Source organism: Trifolium pratense, linkage group LG7 (assembly GCF_020283565.1).
Source record: "Trifolium pratense cultivar HEN17-A07 linkage group LG7, ARS_RC_1.1, whole genome shotgun sequence".
Taxonomy (NCBI): Eukaryota; Viridiplantae; Streptophyta; class Magnoliopsida; order Fabales; family Fabaceae; genus Trifolium; species Trifolium pratense.
The window spans coordinates 42,598,175-42,617,457 of record NC_060065.1 but is presented as its reverse complement, the minus strand read 5'-3'; the positions used below and the strand labels follow the sequence as shown (position 1 = coordinate 42,617,457).

Genomic DNA, 19,283 nt, shown 5'->3' with positions numbered 1-19,283 from the left:
ATCGCACGGGTAAGGGTCTAGTACAATGATGTGATAAAATAGTGAAATTAATTTATCAATATAAAATTGCTCCCTCCGTTCATTTTTAAAAGCTTTTTTTTATAATAGTAACACGAAATTAATGAAGTGTATTTTTATACCTTATTTTTTATTATACCTTCATTTTAATCCACCAAAAAATTTCTATTTTTTTGCACATATTTCTCTTTCCAATAAATTTAATATATTATGTAAAAAAAATATTAATATGTTATGTACTAAAAACAAAATTTAGTTTTCCAAATTATAGTCTTAATTAATGTTATTGACAAATGGTATAATTGACAAATTGTACACTTAAAATATCCAAACCACAGAACGTTAAAAATCAAAATTTAACGTCTAAAACACAAATTCTTACATTTTAAACATTTGATTATGCAATAAATCATTCTATATTTCAAAAATTAAGATCTATAAAATAAAAAATAAGAATAAGTTTTTAAAATTTTTATAAATTAAACATACATAACATTGGTTGAAAAAAACATTAGTGTGTAAATTTTTGGAAATAATTGTACCTTATTTTTGAAACCAAGTTTTGGAAAAATGATATTGGCTTTAATGCAGTTTTGATCCCCCTATTTTGAAAAACTTGAACTTCTGAACCCATATTTTAAGAGCCAACTTTTTTATCCCCTATTTTAAATTTTTTGTGAGTTTTGGTCTCCCACCTCATTTTGATCAAAATTTTGATGAAGTGTCAAGTTTCTTAATGAAGTGGTAGTGTCCATGTTTGACAAACATATTCCATATCATTATTTTTTTCTTTAATTCAAATATTAAAACAATCACCAATTAAATTAATAATCATAAAATATACAGTAAACTGAATAAAAAAAACGCAGAAGTTGCTATGAATAAAAATGATGAACCCTAACCCTAGAATATACAGTAAAGAAAAAACATTAATGTTGATTATTGTTAATTTATTTATTTAATTAATTATTTTCTAATTATTGTTAATTTTTTTTAGCTATAACAATTTTTTAGCATTCGTCTTATATTCAAAGAGATATTCTAAATTTACCACATGTAGCTCTACACGAATTTTCACAAAAATCTTTCTTCTTTTTGAGGGGTAAATTTATGTTATTTCGGTTTATATAAACCGAATTTTTTTTCCCATGTTTAAAAATTTCGGTTCGTAGAAACCAAAATAAGTTGGCCAAATTTTTTCAAATCACAAGGGGCAAAATGATATTTTTGGGGGTATAAAAGAAAGGCGGCGGGTAGTAAGAGAATACTTCATGAAAGGAAGCACTAATTGGGCTTTTACACCGTAATAGAAAAGCCCAAATACACAACACTAGCTTCACTTCACCTCACTTCACTTCAAGATTTGACTAATAATACCCTAACAACTTCTTCACCAATTTTCAAACGTTCTTTTTCTCTCTGCTGTGAAAATGAAGCTCACTGAATCATCTGAGGTAATATTGCATGATATTTTTGAGTTACCCATTTTTAAACGCTCTTTTTCATTATTATTTATATATTATTAAGTTTTTTTGTGATTTTAACTTTATATATTATAGAACAATGCTGATGCTGGAAATGATTCTGGAAATGATTTTTCCCTAAAATCTGATGATCATGATTCAGTTCCAGTTGAGCTTCATGATCATGTAAAAGAGCTTAACCACACTGTTACCGAGGTTATTATTATTATTATTATTATTATTTTTTGCATTTTTTTTTATGTATCAGTGTCAAAAGGGTTCATATATTTTTGGCATGGTTTTAATTTTAAATTTAGTGTTTAAATTTTTGTATTGATTGTTGTGCATGTAGGATTCTTTGAAGGAAAAGATTGAGGATGAGAAAAGTTTGGGGTTGACATCAGAAAATGGAGGAGAATCAGTTGAGGTATAGTCACTGTTATAATTCTGATTAATGCATTTTAAGAATACATTATCTGTGTTATATGGTTGGTAATTTAAGTTAAAGAAATAGTTACCCGATTCTCAGAACTGGATTTTGTGTCCTGCTACCGTCAATTTATTTAGGGTCTGTTTAGATTGACTTATTTTAGCTTATCTATTGACATGAATGAGCACTTGTGAAACTGTTTGAAAGAGCTTATAAAAACAACTTATGTCATGTTCATAAGCTGTTTTCAGCTTATTTCCATAAGCTCTCCACGAAAGCTTATGAAAACAACTTTATAGTTTATATGAAAATAGTTTGACTTTATTTTATCTTTTATATGACAAGTACTTATGCTATGGACACTTAAATAAGTTGTTTATCTAAACATGGCCTTAGTTGAAGTTGTGTCCCTTTCATTCATGGTTATTATTGGTACCTGTTGCGAGCTGCACTACTTCAATTTTGTGTAAATTGGAATAGCAGAGGAATATTGGTATTATTATTGATTGTGTGCGAGCTTAGAAACCTCGTTTCTGACTATTTTTCTAAACGGAAAATATTTGTATCATTAGTAACATAGTATAATGTTGTGGGAGGGCATCGAACCCTCATCAACCTTATCACCTCACTTCTTAACTCACCCCACCCTATCTAGCCACCCATATATCTCTTGATTCTCACAATTGTTTCACTTCTAATTAGTAATGATATTTCAACGTAGGTAACTCATGAATCTGTGGTTTCTGATGCTGAATGGGTTTCCAAAAGTCCTGATGTTGGATTATCTTCAACGGATTCAGGATGGCCGGCCTTCAACACTAAACCATGTTCCTATCCTTATGCTCCTGTGGGGAACGAGGAAGCAATTGTTGCAGTTTTGCATTTGCAGCACAATGCAATAGATGCTTGCCAAAAGTTCTTAGCTCCCGAAGGTTCTGACAGTGATGAGGATATAATTGAAGATGAAGACGAGGACGAGGATGATGAAGATGAAGATGAGTTGGTAGAAAATTGTGATGAAGAATCTAAAGAGTATAGGTTCTTTGAAAAAGTGTTTGCTGAAGATGTTGACTTGAGGAAATATTACAAGAACAATAGTAAAGAAGGAGATTTTTATTGTTTGGTTTGTGGTGGTATTAAGAAGAAAATGTGGAAGCGGTTTAAGGATTGTGTTGCACTGATTCAGCACTCCACTACTGTACTAAGGACAAAAAGGATGCGAGCTCATAGGGCTTATGCACAAGTCGTCTGTAAAGTTGTCGGTTGGGACATTAATCAGTTACCAACTATTGTGTTGAAGGACGTGGATTCCTCCTTAGCAGCTTCAAAGAAGCTTTTGGTGAACAATCATAATTGATATATCTATAATTTATATTTCAAGTTTTTAAATACCTCATTATTCCTTATTAGTTTGTGTTGATTTTCACAGGTTGAACCCGAAAAACCTGCTGCTGCAAATGGTGTTGATGACCGAAATGTAAGTATCATAAGTGAGATACTACTACTAGTCTATTAATGTTTCTGTGCTAGCTTAGTAATCTGGATTCTCACTTTTTTTTGAGACGACAAATGTTAGTATACTTAGTAACTTAGTATTATGTTGAGGGATGGTGATCAAACTCTCAACCACCTTATCACTCCACTCTTTGACTCTTACACTGCAACCACCTATCCACCCTTATATCCACTGATTTTCACATACGTTTTACTTCTGGTTATTAAGGAAATTTCAATGTAGGTAACTCATGAATCTGTGGTTTCTGATGCGGAATGGGTTTGCAAAAGTCCCAATGGTAGATTATCTTCAACAGCTTCAGAATGGCCGGCCTTCAACACTAAACCACGTTCTTACCCTTATTCTCTTGTGGGGGATGAGGAAGCAATTGTTGCAGTTTTGCATTTGCAGCACAACGCAATAGATGCTTGCCAAAAGTTCTTAGCTCCCAATGATGATTCTGACAGCGATGAGGATGTAATTGAAGATGAGGATGAGGATGAAGGTGACGACGAATTGGCAGAAAATTGTGATGAAGAATCTGAAGAGTATAAGTTCTTTGAAAAAGTATTTGCTGAAGATGATGGCTTGAGGAAATATTACGAGAACAATAGTAAAAAGGGAGATTTCTATTGTTTGGTTTGTGGTGGCATTAAGAAGAAAATGTGGAAGAGGTTTAAGGATTGTGTTGCACTGATTCAGCATTCAACTGCTGTACTGCGGACGAAAAGGAAACGAGCTCATAGGGCTTATGCACAAGTCGTCTGTAAACTTGTTGGTTGGGACATTAATCAGTTACCAGCTATTGTGTGGAAGGATTCGGATTCCTCCTTAGCAGCTTCAAAGAAGCTTTTGGTGAACAATCATAGTTCATATATCTATAATTTCTATTTCAAGTTTGTTAATACTTCATTATTGCTTATTAGGCTGTGTTGATTTTTACAGGTTGAACCGGAAAATCCTGCTGCTGCCGGTGTCACTGATGATCAAAATGTAAGCATCATAAATGAGATAGTTGTCTGTCACTTGTAATTTGGTTTTAGATTGTAGTTACCTTTAAATATATGCTGACTATAAGTTGTTTTTGCAGGGTGAACTTGTTAATTCAGTTGATGACAATTAGGAGGTTCTTAATGATAATGAAGCCAAAAAGAATAGGGTTAAATTTTGTTTGTAGGGTGACCCTTGCTGTTGTTAACAATATTGGGGAGCTTGTTGGTTTATGACTTAAGAAAATGTCTTGGGAATTTCCCTTGCACTAACTTCTAAGGGATAACTTTGTAAATACTTGCATCTCAAACTCCATGAATTTCAAAATTTGATGCTTAAATTGCATGTGGTTATTCTCATTTCCCCAAGTTCCTTTTATAATTTTATATTTATGGTATAAATAACGTCTTGTTACTTATTCTCATAGTGAAAGTAGAGTTGGAAAATAGTTTATTTGCTTCAAAATTATTATTAGAATTAGTATTAGTATTAATTATAGACAAATACATCAATTTGCTTAGGATTTCTTTTTTAATTTTGTTGGAATTTATTCTTTCATGGGAGGCCTTTTTTCCTATTTTAGGTGGTTTTCCTCTCTAAGTAATGAAAGTTTTCTCCCTTTTACTACCTTTCCCCCCCCCCCCCCTCATTATATTACCTCTATACTTCTATGGCCACATTCTTCCCATGACCATCTCATTAGGGGTGGGCATGGTTCGGTTTTTAAGGAAAATCGAATCGAACTGAACCAAACTGTTTTCAAAATTCATAATAACCGAACTGAACCGTTTGTCTTTTAAACCGAACCAAACTGTTAAAATGGTTTGGTTTAATGGTTCTGAACCAAACTATAACTAACTTTTGACTAAAAAGAACTGAACCATTAAGATAACCGAACCAAACTGATAATCATGAACCGAACCGAACCAAACTGTTTCATTTTAGTTTTAAAATTGTTAGTTATGGTTCAGTTTTTTTTGTTTGGTTCGGTTTAATTCTACAGTTCGGTTCAGTTTTTGGTTTTTTTTCCCCACTCCTAATCATCATCCCTTACTGCCACCACATTCATCTCCTTTCTAATTCTACCTGTCTTCCACTATGTTTGTTTCTTCCAACAGAACTTGCTAGTCTCTTCCTGCAGCTAGATTGTCATTACTTATTATGCATCACTGAGCTACACAATTGTGCTTTATAAATGAAAAATAAATAAAAAATCTAAATATTACTAAGGTCAAAGTTGAACTTATGTGTAAGAGCATTTGAGGCCTTTTAACTTTACCAATTCAACAAAGAAATACTTAAAATTAACTGCTTTATTATATATTTATAATCAAATAAATTTGTTTTAAGGCCTTTTTTGAGTAAAAAATTTTGGTTTTCATCCATCCTCCATCAACAACACTGCTCGAATGGACTCTAACAAACTAACTACAATTAATAGAAACAAGCTTCATATTTCTCAAGATTATAGTTCAATTTCATTAGCAAGAACTCAAGCTTTGTAAATAAAGTTCATGTATCATTCTAGAGATGGTACAATTCAGTTTGGTTAAGTTGAGAAACTTGAATCGTCATGCACCGAACAGTAAATTCAGTTGGCTTCAGTTTGGACAGTGAAGTGGAGATGGTTCAGTTTGGTTTACTCAAATTGTTTTCCAGTTCAGATAAGTTCAGGTTTGGTTTTCTGTTTTGAGGCCTCTTAACAGAACACGTTTTACATCAAAAAAGCATTGTTAACGTCAATGTGATTCTGCAGACTGAAAATGAGACCAGTATTCCTTGACAAGCTTCCTGAACAACGATTCTTCTCTCTTCATCAAGGTCATCGGTTCATCATACTCCACCAATTTTCCTGTAAATACAGTTAGCGGCTTTCCTTTCTTTGACGAAAACAAGTAAGTGAAAACATTATAAACCTTTTCTTTTTCATGAATTTACATGCTATCATTTAAGTGCCTCATTGCTTATTACCCTATATTTGACGCGTGTCTGTTAGAGGGACAATAAAATCGAAAAAGAAACTTACCATCACTTATTGAAAGAACCATAGTGCAATCCATCACAGTCGGTATCCTGTGTGCTACTGTGATCACTGAACAATCCGCAAACTCGGTTCTAATGGTTTTCTGTAGAATCAAATCAGTTGAGTTGTCAATTGATGCAGTTGCTTCATCAAGTACCAATATCCTACTTCTCCTTAATAGAGCACGCCCCAAACAAAATAACTGCCTTTGTCCCATGCTCCAGTTTGATCCATCGTCGACAACTGCACAACAATTTTTCGTTAGTGATTTACTAACTATTCTCTCCGGTCCTATAAGATATAAAATACAAAATCACCAAGACCAACAAAACACATTCAGAAGAGTTAATACTAATACTTTTTTATCCAAAAATATGGTTAACTCTTATTTATGGTGAATAATGCAAATTAAAATAGGGTATAAATGAAATTTCAATAATTCATGCACTTAAAAAGTATACTAATTTGAATGTAGTATGAAAGAAATGCTTCTAGTATATCGCGATAACAAACAATCTTGAAAGTGTACCTGAGGAGTTTAAACCCTCTTCTTTCCTTTGGACAACCTCTCGTAGTTGGCATTTCCCGAGAACCTTAACATTGACCAATTATTAGTTCAAATTTGCTATGCAATGCAACAAAATAATAGAATGTTGAATATTTTACCTCCCATATCTCTTGATCAGTGTGTTGAGATAAAGGGTCCATATTAAATCTCACTGTTCCATTAAAAAGGGTAGGATCCTGAGGTATAATCCCTAAACGTGACCTCAAATCATGAAGACCAATAGATGAAATGTCTATGCCGTCAACTACAACTTTTCCTCCTTCTGGTTCCACGAGACGAAATAAAGCACCAATAAGAGTTGATTTCCCACAGCCTGTTCTTCCAACAATACCAATCTTGTGACCAGCTTCAAATGTGCATGTGATCCCATGTAGTACAAGTGGTCCATCGGGTCTGTATCGTATCTGACATCGTATAAACAAACAAAAGATTGTCGTTCATTTAAGCTGCGTCGTTTCTGAAAATTATGCCTCACATTTTGAAAATAAGTAACAATTTACCTTCAAGTCATTTATTTCAACTTTGCCTGCAACTGGCCAATTCAAAGGAGGACGATTACCTTCTATTATTTCTTTTGCCTCACTTTGTATATGCATATATTGATTTAGCCTCTCTACTGATATTATATTATCTGCGAGACGGCATTGAAATCCAACTGAAATTACTAAGGAAGCATTTAGTGAAAGGCCATAAGATAGAGATAGACCGATAAATCCTGCAATGAAAGATATTGAAATTTAGTAATTTGCATAAGGAGATTGATGCTATAAACAATGATATTTCAGAGTTAAAATAACAAAATTCTCACCAGAGGTGAAAGTCCCTGGTGGAAGTATAACCATGCAAAGTGCTGCAGAGGAAAGAACAAGTGCGCTTATTGTTTCTAGTCGTTGCGTCAACCATTCATTTGAGGCAAAACAGTGAAAAAATGTACTGGCATTCATATCAATTAGATCAAGATTCTTCTTAAAAAATCGATCTTCTTCCTCAAAAGCCCTTATTGTCACGGCGCCAGCAACAGTTTCAGCTACATGATTAGCTAAACAGGATTTTGTTGTGCCGCTCATCCGCATCATTTGTTTTTCTGAGACTAAGTAGTATCTCTGTTTGACACAAAAATTATATAGAAGTATTTGCTGTAACTTTTTGATAAAATAAAATAAAGAGAAGAGCGAGCATAATCAACTTAAATTTGATTGATTTATCAATGTTATGTAACAAAGAAGACATGTTTATTACCTGTAAAAGAATTGTAGCATATACCATTGGTATAACAATAATCAACACTTGCCAAGTGACAACTGATAAAACTATAAGACAAGCATAAAAGTTTATAGTAGATCCGACGGAAAAAAGGAGGCTAAATGGCATGTCAAGATCCATAATGCTCAGATCAGATGAGACCTAAACAAGGAAAAAATGGTTAGAATATTTCTTTTTCTATTGCATTTCATAGCAAGGGAAATGATTGTTTCATAAGCTTACCCTACTTAGTATCCTTCCTAATGGCGTAGAATCATAGAAAGACATCGGTGCTCGAAAGAGAGAGTTCATCAACTGTAAAAATAAATATTTTGAAGAATGAAGACCCAACGAAACTACAAATAGACTTCTGATCAACATGAAAAATATCGATGAAGCTCCGATATAGAAATAAACTAAAACCAATTGCAACGTGGCGACATGGGGATTGTCTACATTTGCAGCCATCCATGAGTTTTGCAGTATCTGAGAGACCACAAAAAAAATGTGACAGAATGTAGACACGGAGAAGAAAATATAGCCTTTCATCGTATTCAGATATTGTAAGTAAGGCTTGAACCCTGTGTCTCCTATCTCTCTTTCTTCTTGCTTAATTAATTGATTTCCATTTGCTTCTTTACACTGCTTTTCCACTAAAGCTTGAGCAATATTTTGAGAAGCTTGAGAAAACGTAACATTCACGAGCTGGTTTGAACGGGCAGTAACCTTGTGCGCATTGACAAGGTCTTGGAATTCTTCGCTTTTGGTCATTAGGTGGTGATATGGACCAGCTTGTAGGATTACCCCATCTGACATTAACTGTATGTAAAGAAAATAAAATTGTTGAACAACCTTAGTTTGTTTCTTTTTTTTTATGGTAGATACCTTAAAGCAATCAAATTTAAGAGGAATGAAATTACCAAAACAGAATGAAATGCTGGGAGAAAGTCAACTTGATGAGTGACGAGTAAGACAGTTTTCCCTTTGAGTCCTTCCATGATGTATTCCTGCGAAGTTTCAAAGACATCTTTCAGTAAAAAATGACACTTGACGTATACATGTAGATCATAACGAAAAGATAACATTACATTAAACAAACTTTTTGCAGTATGTGCATCAACAGCACTAAATGGATCATCCAATAGATATATATCAGCATTCTCATAAAGAGCTCGAGCAAGTTGAATTCGTTGCTTTTGACCTCCACTTAAATTAACTCCTCTCTCACCTATGTCGGTGAGGTCACCATAGGGAAGCAACTCAAGGTCCTTTATCAGTGATGACTTTTGAAGTGTTTCTTGATATCTTTGATCATCGAATTCAGATCCAAACAAAATATTTTCCCGTATTGTACCTGTTTGTATCCATGCTGTTTGAGAAACATATGCAAACTTCCCATATACATCGATCTGCAATTCAGAAAAGAGAATCAGCCAACAGTCAATAAAATTCTCTATAGCAAGCTGAATTTATATGTGCAGAAAGGAAACAAAAACTTACCGTTCCCTTTGTATTCGGAACTTCTCCAAGAATTGTTGCTAAGAGGGTTGATTTTCCTGAGCCAACTTCTCCGCAAATAGCCACCTTTTGTCCATGTCTAACATCCAAATTTATGTTTCTTAGTGTTGGCTTTGATGCATTATCTTCCCATGAAAAGTCTGCATATTTCATTACAACTGAGCCTTTGAGGTTGTCATTAAAGTCCCTGCTATTGAAATTTGAACTATGCAGTTCTTGTGTCTCAAGAAAGTTACGAATCCGAGCAAATGCAACTTTTGCTTGAATGATTACTGCAATAACATCCGGGATGCTTGTAATTAGCTCTTGAACAAGGCGTAAAGTTGCTACGAAAGTGAAAACATTACTTGCATGCAAAGGAATTTTCAGCAGGTAACATGCTACGAAAGATGCAGCAGATACCATAACTGGTGAGGTCCAAAAGAGAAAGACAGCATATGTCTTTCTTAATAGCACCGCAAATAACAGTTTGAGTTCGACACTTCTTAACTTTTCTATTGCATTTTTAAAATGAGTTTCCCATGCATATAGCTTTAGCACTTTCATATTCACAAGAGCCTCAGAACTAGCCTTTAATCTCTCATCTTGTGCCATCATAAGTTTGCTATGAAACTTGTGATGCAACTTTGCCAGTGGAGCGTTGCAAAACACGGTTAGAACTATGACCAATAATGATGCTAGTGTTGCTATTCCAATTGCACGGAAAAGAATTATTATTGCAATAGACAGTTGGAGAATTGCTGTCCAAGTCCTATGAAACCAAAATGGAAATTCTCCAATTCTATAAGCATCCACAGTCATATAATTCATTATCTCACCGCTGGAGTGAACCAATCTAGCAGAATTGGATAACCTTAATGTTTTTTTATAAATTTTTGCCGTAATTAGTGACCTGACTTTCATCCCAACAATTCTACTGCGAAAATACCACTGTCTTTGTGATAGGGATTCTATGATCTTTTCGAAGAAGAGTGATATGGCCAATATATATCCTTCATATTTGAAACTTTCATTACCCTCAGAAACCAATATAAAAGCATTCAGAAGTAGAGGGCCACAAGATATAGCAAGTACCTTGAGCAAAGCAAAGAATCCTGTTATCAAAATCTCTCTTCGGTGGCACATTGTTATTGTCCATAATACCGATGAATGTGATGATGGTTCTTTTTCTCTTTGTATCCTTAATTGTTCTACAAATGACAAATAACAACTTTCCGCTTGTTCAGACTCTCTTAACTTTGGGATATCCTCGTCCTGAAGTGTTTTTTCTTGACCCTTTTTAATCAATGGATTCAACAACCAAAACGATATCTTACTAAAGAATCCAGCTTCAGCAAATGGGGTGACATGATATTGAGAAACATCGTTGAACTCGCTATTTAAGGGAGCATAAAGCCTTTCAGCATTTTCTCGGTCTGCATTGCAATCTTCACGTTTACCTGCTTCGTAAGTACATAACAGAAGCAAAGTTGACCCTGGAAAAGATATAACATCTAAAGCTTCCTTGACGGACAATTCTCTTCTTCCAATTGCATAAGACATGGATAAAACACATAGTGTACCAGAAGCAAAGAACACAAGAATAGAAAACAGCCACAACCACGCTCTTGGAAGTTGTTTTATCCGAAGACTTATAGTTAAACTTACTAACAACCATGTTAGTCCATGAAAGAGTTCTAGCAACGACAAATTAAGAGGAACTGATTTGAAGGTTTTCCTCAATATCTCCTCAAAAATCCAAATTCCTAAGCATAAATGCGACAACCCAATAAAAGCATTGGTTATGGCAGAAACTAGTTGCACGTTTGAATATCTTACCCGACTCCAAAAGGGTCTCGACGAAGACTTCAGGAACATCATAAATGACAGCATGATCAGCATGATCAGATCAAAGAAAATTACCAACAAATGGTTATTGCATGAAGAAGGATCTTTCAAACTCTTGAAATCATAACAGAAAGGATTTCCATTAGTCTTTGAACAGCTAGAATCCCCACATATTATGCTCCAAAAATCCTTCATCTTCTTTTCAGCTTTTCTTTGCTTTTCAAATTCTGTAACATAAATGGAAACAAAAATTATGCCTAAATTCTTAAAAAAGGTTATAGTAAAAACCTTTATCAGTATGCTCTACTACACTGATAAAGTTTTGCAAAAAACATTTCTTTTTTTTCACCACTAGTATCTGGCCCATTAAACCGCCTAATCTGGTTCAAGAGTCAGTTCTGGCATTAATTTAACGGTAAATTTTGTAAAATTCATATTCGCTATAATGTTATTCATGACTTGTGCACCATGCACCACTTGAACCACTCTTTCATGTTAGACATAACACAAAACAGTAGGAAAAAACTACAAGAATGAATATGTAACGTGAAATGAATATGTACCGTTGCCTTACCAATCAAAAATGTGTAGTGACCTCAAAACAGTAGGACTTGTACTGTTGCATTACCAATCAAAAATGTGTTTCCAGCTTCTTAAAAAATAATATAGGAGCTGTTGCTGTTTGGTTTAGCTTTATAAAAAAACTAAAACAAACCGACTCATGAAATTGTGAAAATGAGAGCTTGGAAGCTAGTGAAAAGAGCATCAATATCTAACGTGCTCATTTTAACAATTTACTTTACAAGGTTTGATGGATATTTTTATTTGTTATAAATTATTGAAAAAGATGATGTACGTGATCGAGAAGAGAATGAACGAGATAAATGTTGATCATCATTTATGGTTTTATGAAATGTATAAATCATTCACACGTGTTTATGTTTCAAACTCTTCGTTATGTTACAAATGGATAAGATAAATGATTAGTTCATGCACATTTATAAAGATAAATGACTAATTCGTGCACATTTATCTATATTTATACTATATACTCTCTCTAGTCCTTATTATAAGAAGAATTTTACTTTTTAGATTCATAAAATGTTAGATGTATCTGGTTCATATTATTGACTAGATACATCCAACATTCTATGAATTTAAAAAGTAAACTTCTTATAATAAAACCGGAAGGAGTATAAAGAGAATACATGAGTTTTGGTGTAGATTTTTCGTAATGCCAACAAGACACAATTTTTTTTAGCAAGCAAAAATATTTTATTAACAAATTCACCGTAACATAAGGTATGTCTTTTTTTTTTTACATAAGTTAGACATAGACACCTGCCTGGCCCGCTAGTAAAGATAAAGAATTTGTGGGAAAAAAAATAAGATAAAAGATTATCTTGTGCAATTTTATAAAATAAAAGACCAGTTTAAAACAAGATAAATAAATAAGATAAATGATTTATAGTCCACTTCAAAAAAATAAATAAATAAATAAATAAATGATTTATAGTGTAATTTATTTTTTTTCAAAGTCAAAAATTATTTTATTCAAAATATAATTACTATTTAAAGTATCCATAACATTTCAACTTCATGAAGATTTGAAAGTTCACCATGCTGAGTTGCAGCGATGGCCCTGCTACAAGTGAGAGGTCATGGTTTAGACATAGCTTTTAGGAAGGTGGTGGGGGTTGCACGTTTTGGATATTAGGGGCGTATGACCTTTATCTGTGCTCATATGTTGATATCGTGGTTGTTTGTGCGACGTGATATTTTTATCCCCTTTTGATGGGCCTCGGTGTGAGTTGGATTTGTAGCCGATCCAGAATAGGGGTTGAAACCATTTGATGCTAGAACTGACTTCGAACCAGATTAAACTGGTGATGAAAGCAAAAAAAAAAAAAATTATTTAGTCTATAAATATTTCACCTTCATCCAAAAATGTTTGCACTCCAACGTTCAAGCCAGTATTTGAGTGAGGTAAAAGAGAGTGTAAATTAGAGGCTCAAATGTCATACTATCATACCTAAGGATTGATGTATGAATGTTTTATATATAGGAGAATATTATGGTTTACAATATAGTTTGGTCCTCCATGGATCTGCCACATATAAGACATGAATTCTCTTTTGCTTTGGGAGCATGTTTTGATATTAGGGGAGTATGGCCTTTATATGTGCTCATATATGTTGATATTGTGGTGGTTTTGCCGCGTGATATTTTTATCCCCTTTTGATGGGCCTTGATGAGAGTTGAACTTTTAGCCGCTCCAGAACAGGGGTTGAAACCATTTGATGCTAGAACTGACCCCCAAATCAAATTAAATCGATGGTGAAAGTAAAGAAATTTTTTTTTTACTCTATAAATCTTTCAACTTCATCCAAAATTTCCACATCATTCTAAAAATTCCATTTTTTCAATATGGCTAAATACTCTCTCTTATTCATCACTTTGTCATTCTTTGATTCTTTATCACTATTATCAACTACGAAGAATTTAGGAAAATGTAACGTAACATTAGTGATATTTAGCGTTTTACCGTTATTAGTCTTAAGTTGAATTTTTATCATTTGTAAAGAATTAATTAAAACACGGGTCATGATTTTTATAATAGGTGTTATATATCGAATAAAATGATTCTTTTTTTTTTAGAAACATCCTTTGATTTTTGTTATATACCTTTTGTAGAATATTATTATGCTACTGTTCGATATATAGTGTTGGTTTCTTTTAAATTTTCGTCATGATGATTAACATTTGGGCTTTCAAATCAAATGAAGTGATTAAGCCATGATTTATGCCATGGTTATGATTTATATGCATATGGTTTGTTTGCTTGTTTGTTTTCGTGTGTTCTAATTTATCTTAAATGAATCGAATTTGTGTTTTGTTTAAAGAACATCATCTTCCCTCTAAAAGATCAGTTCAGTGACAAATAGTTCAAAGATAGGGCCGAGTCTAAAACATCAACCGTCTACTCAATATCCTTGTACGAGTCCACAATCACTATACGAGATGAACCTTGGTTTGGTGAATTGAAGTTTGCCTTAGGTGAAAAAAAAGGATTCCCGGTTATTGCGTGTGATCGTATACTGAGGTGCATCCCGCCGGTTGTTGGAATGACTTTAGTCACTGAAAACATATTATTTTTTATTTTTTTAAAAAAATTTATTTACACCCGTTCAATACACGAGATTTAACCCCCTGATTTCTAAGAAAATATCAGTTCGATAATTGAGATTTCGACTGCAATATAAGTAAAACTTGATTAATAATTGTGTCCACTAATGATCGAACTCAATTATTTTTACATTGTTGTAAATATTTATGCTATATAAACAATTTTTTTTTACATAATGATAACTAATCAAGTTCATCATCACGGGTCTTACACTAGTATATTACAAAAGTAATACAATCTTCACTTGAGAATTCATTTAAGAAAGAACTAAATATTCATATATAATTCAAATAAAATGTTCAGTGGTAAGAGCTTCGATTTTTTTTACTAAAAATAATGATATTCATTTATTCTAATAATCGATAGAGTACATCAGATGAAATACAAGTTCAACATCACTAAAAACAAAAAGGATGAATCTGCGAACAAATTCACAACATCCAAGTTAATATCATACAACGGCAAAATTCCAACAAATAATATGATAAAATTAAAGTCACCAGAATGTCCATGCTTCTGGATCTGTAACGTTGATGTCAAATCATTGATTGAATATGCCATGATTGAAATCTATCTTTCAATATGAACTAAACGAACACCGCGACAAAACAGGAAATCAAACAACGTCATACCAAGACGACGAACAACACAACGCCGAACTTAGACGACGAAATCACAAGTACAAAAGAAAGCAACTAAAAGACTCAATCCACTTAAAAAATAAATTAAATTTATAAAAGGATGTATTTTCTTTTATTTTTTGATAAGTTATAAACGGATATTTTATATGTTAAGTAAATTTATTATTAACATATTAAAATTAATAGTAAAATAATGAAAATAATTTAAAACGACAGACTTATTTTATAAGGTTAAAACAACTTTCCTTAAATTACAAAATTCACACGTTTCAAAAACTTTAAAAATTCACAATTATAACAAAATATACAAATATTCCATGTATTAATAACATTATTTAATCATTTTGTTTTGTCAAAAAAAGAAAAATCAATTTGTATAGTAAATATTAAAATGATTTACTTATATTTTTTATTTCTAAGTATATTGAATATAAATTATTAAAAAATTATATATAAGTAAATTATTAAATATAAGGCTTAATATGATTTTGGTCCCTATACCTCTTTCCATGATAAATATACCTAAAATGTCATATAAATTTAATTTATTTTACTTTTGATAAATTATGTAATATAAATTTTAAGAGAATGTTATGGTACATTGCATTTTTATTTGATCTACACCTTTAAAATATTAATATAAAAATAGAGTAAATGTGTACAAACCCTATTTAATTTTAAAAATAAATTAACTATCTCATTTTATTTCTCCACTATAAGACAGTCACCACTGTAAACCAGATTTGTGATAATCTCATCCAAATCTTTTAATTCTACTATTCACACTTACATTTTATCATAGTCACCACCACTGTGAGTTTTATATAGTTTTATCTTTTAATTTTATGATAAATATATTATATTATATTCATGTATATCATTTTATTGGATTAGACAATACTATAGTGTACTGAAATAATTGTGAATAAATTGTAGATTGAATTTTTTGTTTACTCTCTGCATCTCGAGAAGAGAAGGATCTAGTAATTCGGATTTCAATCAGAAGGTATGTAAAATCTAACCAAATTTTAATTTTTATCTAAAAATTAAATTCAGATTCTCTCGATGATTCATCCCTAGGTAAGGTTGATCAACCACACTTGAGCCTTATTCACTTGGATGAGTATTTTTGTGGTTATTTATTTATATGTGTAGATTAACAATTTACTCATTTATTAGAAAATTTGAGCATTATAACATATATGAAAATAATTCTGAAATTTTTAATTTTTTGATACTTATATCATTTATTAGATAAGGGTTTGGATTAATGTTCAAAAGTATCAAAATGTATATAAAATGTGACAAATCATTTGATCTTGATAATGAAATTTTATTTGAAAATTTATAAGTGATTAGAGAGGTTTAAACAAAATTGAATCAAAGTATCTTTAAGATTTTTTATTTTTTTGAAGACATAATTATGCTTCATAATAATACATGTAATGTTTTTCCGAATAATATGAACTATCTGTGTATCTGCAGCTACAATGAAATTACATTTCTCATTGATGTTGTAGATTTCCAATCTCATTCTACTTCAAACAAATGAACAAAAAAAAATTGAACTATCTACGTTTCAACTGTATTCAAGGTTGTCAGAACCGGATCGGTCATCAAACCGGCGAGCTCACCGGTTCAAGGTTCAATTGGTCGGACCGGGTTCAATCGGGGTCGAACCATTTTTAATTAAATATATATTTTAATTAATATATAAATAAAAATATATGAATAATTGCTCAATATTTCATAATTTCACACATTAAAATATCACAAGTCAAAATAAAATAAAATTTATAATTCAAACCAAATGAAAAACAAAAACATTTCCTATTCATATGACGTCGTTGTTTTGTTTCAGATTTTTCTTTTAAAAAAGTTAAAACGACGTCGTCTTGCCTGTTTTTTTTTTAAAATCTGCAAAACCCGGTTCGACCCCGGTTCACGCATTTTTTTTCCGGTTGATTTCCTATCCATTTTTTGCTCAAAACCGAACCGTTTTCATGACCGGTTCACGGTCCGATCGGCCGGTTCGGTCCAGTTTTGATAACCTTGATTGTATCTACTGAAAAAATTATTAAAATATTATCAGCAATTGTGACCATGTAGACTAATAATTTTTTTCTTCATTTGTTAAAAAATAAATTAAAAATCTTATTATTAAAGAATTACTATTACGAGCTTTGTAGGAAAAAATGGAAAAAAAAATAATATTCAAGTAATTAATAATTTTTTTTCTTATTGGGAAGGCACATATATATTTGCAATTTTCAAGTTTGAGACAATTTCAAAAGAAGCATCAATTTCATGGATAATGGTAGAGGTCCACCCAGAAGAATTCCCAGAAATGGCCAATCTCGTTCAAGGAGCAGGCCAGGTCAGTCAATTTGGAATTTTTATTTATTTATTTATTTGGTCATGTTAACTTGTGTCTTAAGGGCACATATCACTAAATATGGTACTGTTAAGATTGCATAAAAGCATAGTACATGATTTATTTCATTTGTGTAAGCCTAAGAGTTGAAATACTTATTTGAATTTATTATATGTTGATTGAGTTAACTTTGTTTGCAATTTCATTCTCCACAGCATCCAATACAACAAACCGTATACCTAGAGCTGCAATCCCTCAACAGGCAAGCTTTCACACATCTTGCAATTTCATGAGTCATATTTAAGACATCAAAATTTTCATCACTTTGATTCATTCAAATTGATGTCATATTTTTTTGTTATTAAAAAAATTAAAATCAACTGAGAAAATTAGAGTTAGAAAAAGTAAATTTATTTAATAATTCCCTAATCATAAAATTAGGTGAGTCCTTACATATGTTTCTCAATAACATTTTCATGCATATACATTTATTTATTGTTTAAGCATAAAGAAAATAAAATAAATGTATTTTCTAGTACTTATAGATTATCAATATCTGAACTGAACTTCATTTTTACAGGATGTTCTTGTTGATCCCCATCGAGAATTGCGTTTGGACATTGAAGGAATGTCTTATGAGGTCAATACATATATATATGTGATTCAAATCATATTTTTCCTATCAATGTAGACATGTGAAATATAGGATGTGATGTTTCTTACTCAAAAATAAAATGAAAAATTTACACTTCAAATTGTTGATTTTAGGACCTTCTTGCTTTGGGTGAGAGGATCGGCAACGTAAACACTGGTGCATCAGAAGAAATAATTACTTCTCAACTGAAAACAAAATTATACACTCCAAACTTCCTTAGTATTGATTTGAATGAGTTACCTCCGGAAGATCACGAATCAGACACTTGCATTATATGCCAAGTATGATCTTCTAGCAACATGATTCCTTACAATATTCTATTTTTTCACTAATTTCGTACTTGATATTTCAAAGTCAAATATTTTAGAGAAGTTTTTCATTTTAGTATACTAATAAGTTATTTCTTATCAATTGGTCAGGATGAATTTAAATATCGCGATAATATTGGAACAATTCAATGCGGGCACGAATTTCATGCTGATTGCATTTCTGAGTGGTTGATGCTGAAAAACGAATGTCCTATTTGCAAATCAGAAGCCATAACAAAAAAAGATTGACAAGAATCTATCTATATTCTTCAAGGATATGAATATCCTTTTCTTTTTTAATATGTAATTTGTGAACAATTTGATTTTGTTATGGTCTTTCTAAGCTCTAGAACTTGGTATCTATAAACATGTCTAGATTTTGTTATGTTTGAGAAGTAATTAATTACTGGTACTTTTTTCATTTATTAAATTGAAGCTGGACGTCGTAATCGTATTAATCTCCATGTGTTTTATGTGGTTGCATTTATTAATGTTATGTTTGTATTAATGGATAGTTGTGTTTGAGTTCTAAAATTTAAAGTTA

The 19,283-nt window shown here is 31.9% G+C and overlaps 3 protein-coding genes across 6 annotated transcripts; 2 read left to right on the top strand and 1 right to left on the bottom strand.

Moving 5' to 3' along the window:
- The first annotated feature begins 1,356 nt into the window (after positions 1–1,356).
- On the top strand, positions 1,357–4,736 carry LOC123895050. Of its 4 annotated transcripts, none has more exons than XM_045945241.1 (8): positions 1,357–1,472; positions 1,578–1,697; positions 1,834–1,908; positions 2,633–3,250; positions 3,341–3,388; positions 3,650–4,261; positions 4,352–4,399; positions 4,497–4,736. In XM_045945241.1, exons 1-8 carry the CDS (start codon positions 1,449–1,451, stop codon positions 4,527–4,529), a joined length of 1,578 nt encoding a protein of 525 aa, XP_045801197.1. In that variant the 5' UTR covers positions 1,357–1,448; the 3' UTR covers positions 4,530–4,736. The 4 variants fall into 4 exon arrangements, with proteins under 4 accessions (XP_045801197.1, XP_045801199.1, XP_045801198.1 ...); XM_045945243.1 differs by having other exon boundaries at positions 1,379–1,472; positions 1,578–1,667; XM_045945242.1 differs by having other exon boundaries at positions 1,379–1,472; positions 1,846–1,908.
- A 1,113-nt stretch (positions 4,737–5,849) lies between these two features.
- On the bottom strand, positions 5,850–12,216 carry LOC123895049 (ABC transporter C family member 10-like). The gene is made up of 12 exons (XM_045945240.1): positions 12,149–12,216; positions 9,730–11,801; positions 9,318–9,638; positions 9,150–9,236; positions 8,473–9,048; positions 8,227–8,391; positions 7,796–8,090; positions 7,488–7,702; positions 7,086–7,391; positions 6,949–7,012; positions 6,423–6,662; positions 5,850–6,248 (listed from the first exon to the last, which is right to left on the bottom strand). Exons 2-12 carry the CDS (start codon positions 11,767–11,769, stop codon positions 6,136–6,138), a joined length of 4,422 nt encoding a protein of 1,473 aa, XP_045801196.1. The 5' UTR covers positions 11,770–11,801; positions 12,149–12,216; the 3' UTR covers positions 5,850–6,135.
- A 5,500-nt stretch (positions 12,217–17,716) lies between these two features.
- On the top strand, positions 17,717–18,988 carry LOC123896447 (probable E3 ubiquitin-protein ligase ZFP1). Its single transcript, XM_045946829.1, has 4 exons — positions 17,717–17,779; positions 18,357–18,416; positions 18,545–18,712; positions 18,851–18,988. Exons 1-4 carry the CDS (start codon positions 17,717–17,719, stop codon positions 18,986–18,988), a joined length of 429 nt encoding a protein of 142 aa, XP_045802785.1.
- The last annotated feature ends 295 nt before the right edge of the window (positions 18,989–19,283 follow it).

What these genes read in the sequence shown, in the direction of transcription:
- LOC123896447 (XM_045946829.1), top strand. Translation starts at nt 17,717, where the DNA reads ATGGTAGAGGTCCACCCAGAAGAATTCCCAGAAATGGCCAATCTCGTT. An exon ending in TTGAAGGAATGTCTTATGAG is followed by an intron (nt 18,417 to 18,544) that starts GTCAATACATAT and finishes TGTTGATTTTAG; the next exon opens with GACCTTCTTGCTTTGGGTGA. An exon ending in ACACTTGCATTATATGCCAA is followed by an intron (nt 18,713 to 18,850) that starts GTATGATCTTCT and finishes TCAATTGGTCAG; the next exon opens with GATGAATTTAAATATCGCGA.
- LOC123895050 (XM_045945241.1), top strand. Translation starts at nt 1,449, where the DNA reads ATGAAGCTCACTGAATCATCTGAG. An exon ending in ATGGAGGAGAATCAGTTGAG is followed by an intron (nt 1,909 to 2,632) that starts GTATAGTCACTG and finishes ATTTCAACGTAG; the next exon opens with GTAACTCATGAATCTGTGGT. An exon ending in CAGCTTCAAAGAAGCTTTTG is followed by an intron (nt 4,262 to 4,351) that starts GTGAACAATCAT and finishes TGATTTTTACAG; the next exon opens with GTTGAACCGGAAAATCCTGC.
- LOC123895049 (XM_045945240.1), bottom strand. Translation starts at nt 11,769, where the DNA reads ATGAAGGATTTTTGGAGCATAATATGTGGGGATTCTAGCTGTTCAAAG. An exon ending in ATGCTACAATTCTTTTACAG is followed by an intron (nt 8,091 to 8,226) that starts GTAATAAACATG and finishes TGTGTCAAACAG; the next exon opens with AGATACTACTTAGTCTCAGA. An exon ending in GGTTCTTTCAATAAGTGATG is followed by an intron (nt 6,249 to 6,422) that starts GTAAGTTTCTTT and finishes CTGTATTTACAG; the next exon opens with GAAAATTGGTGGAGTATGAT.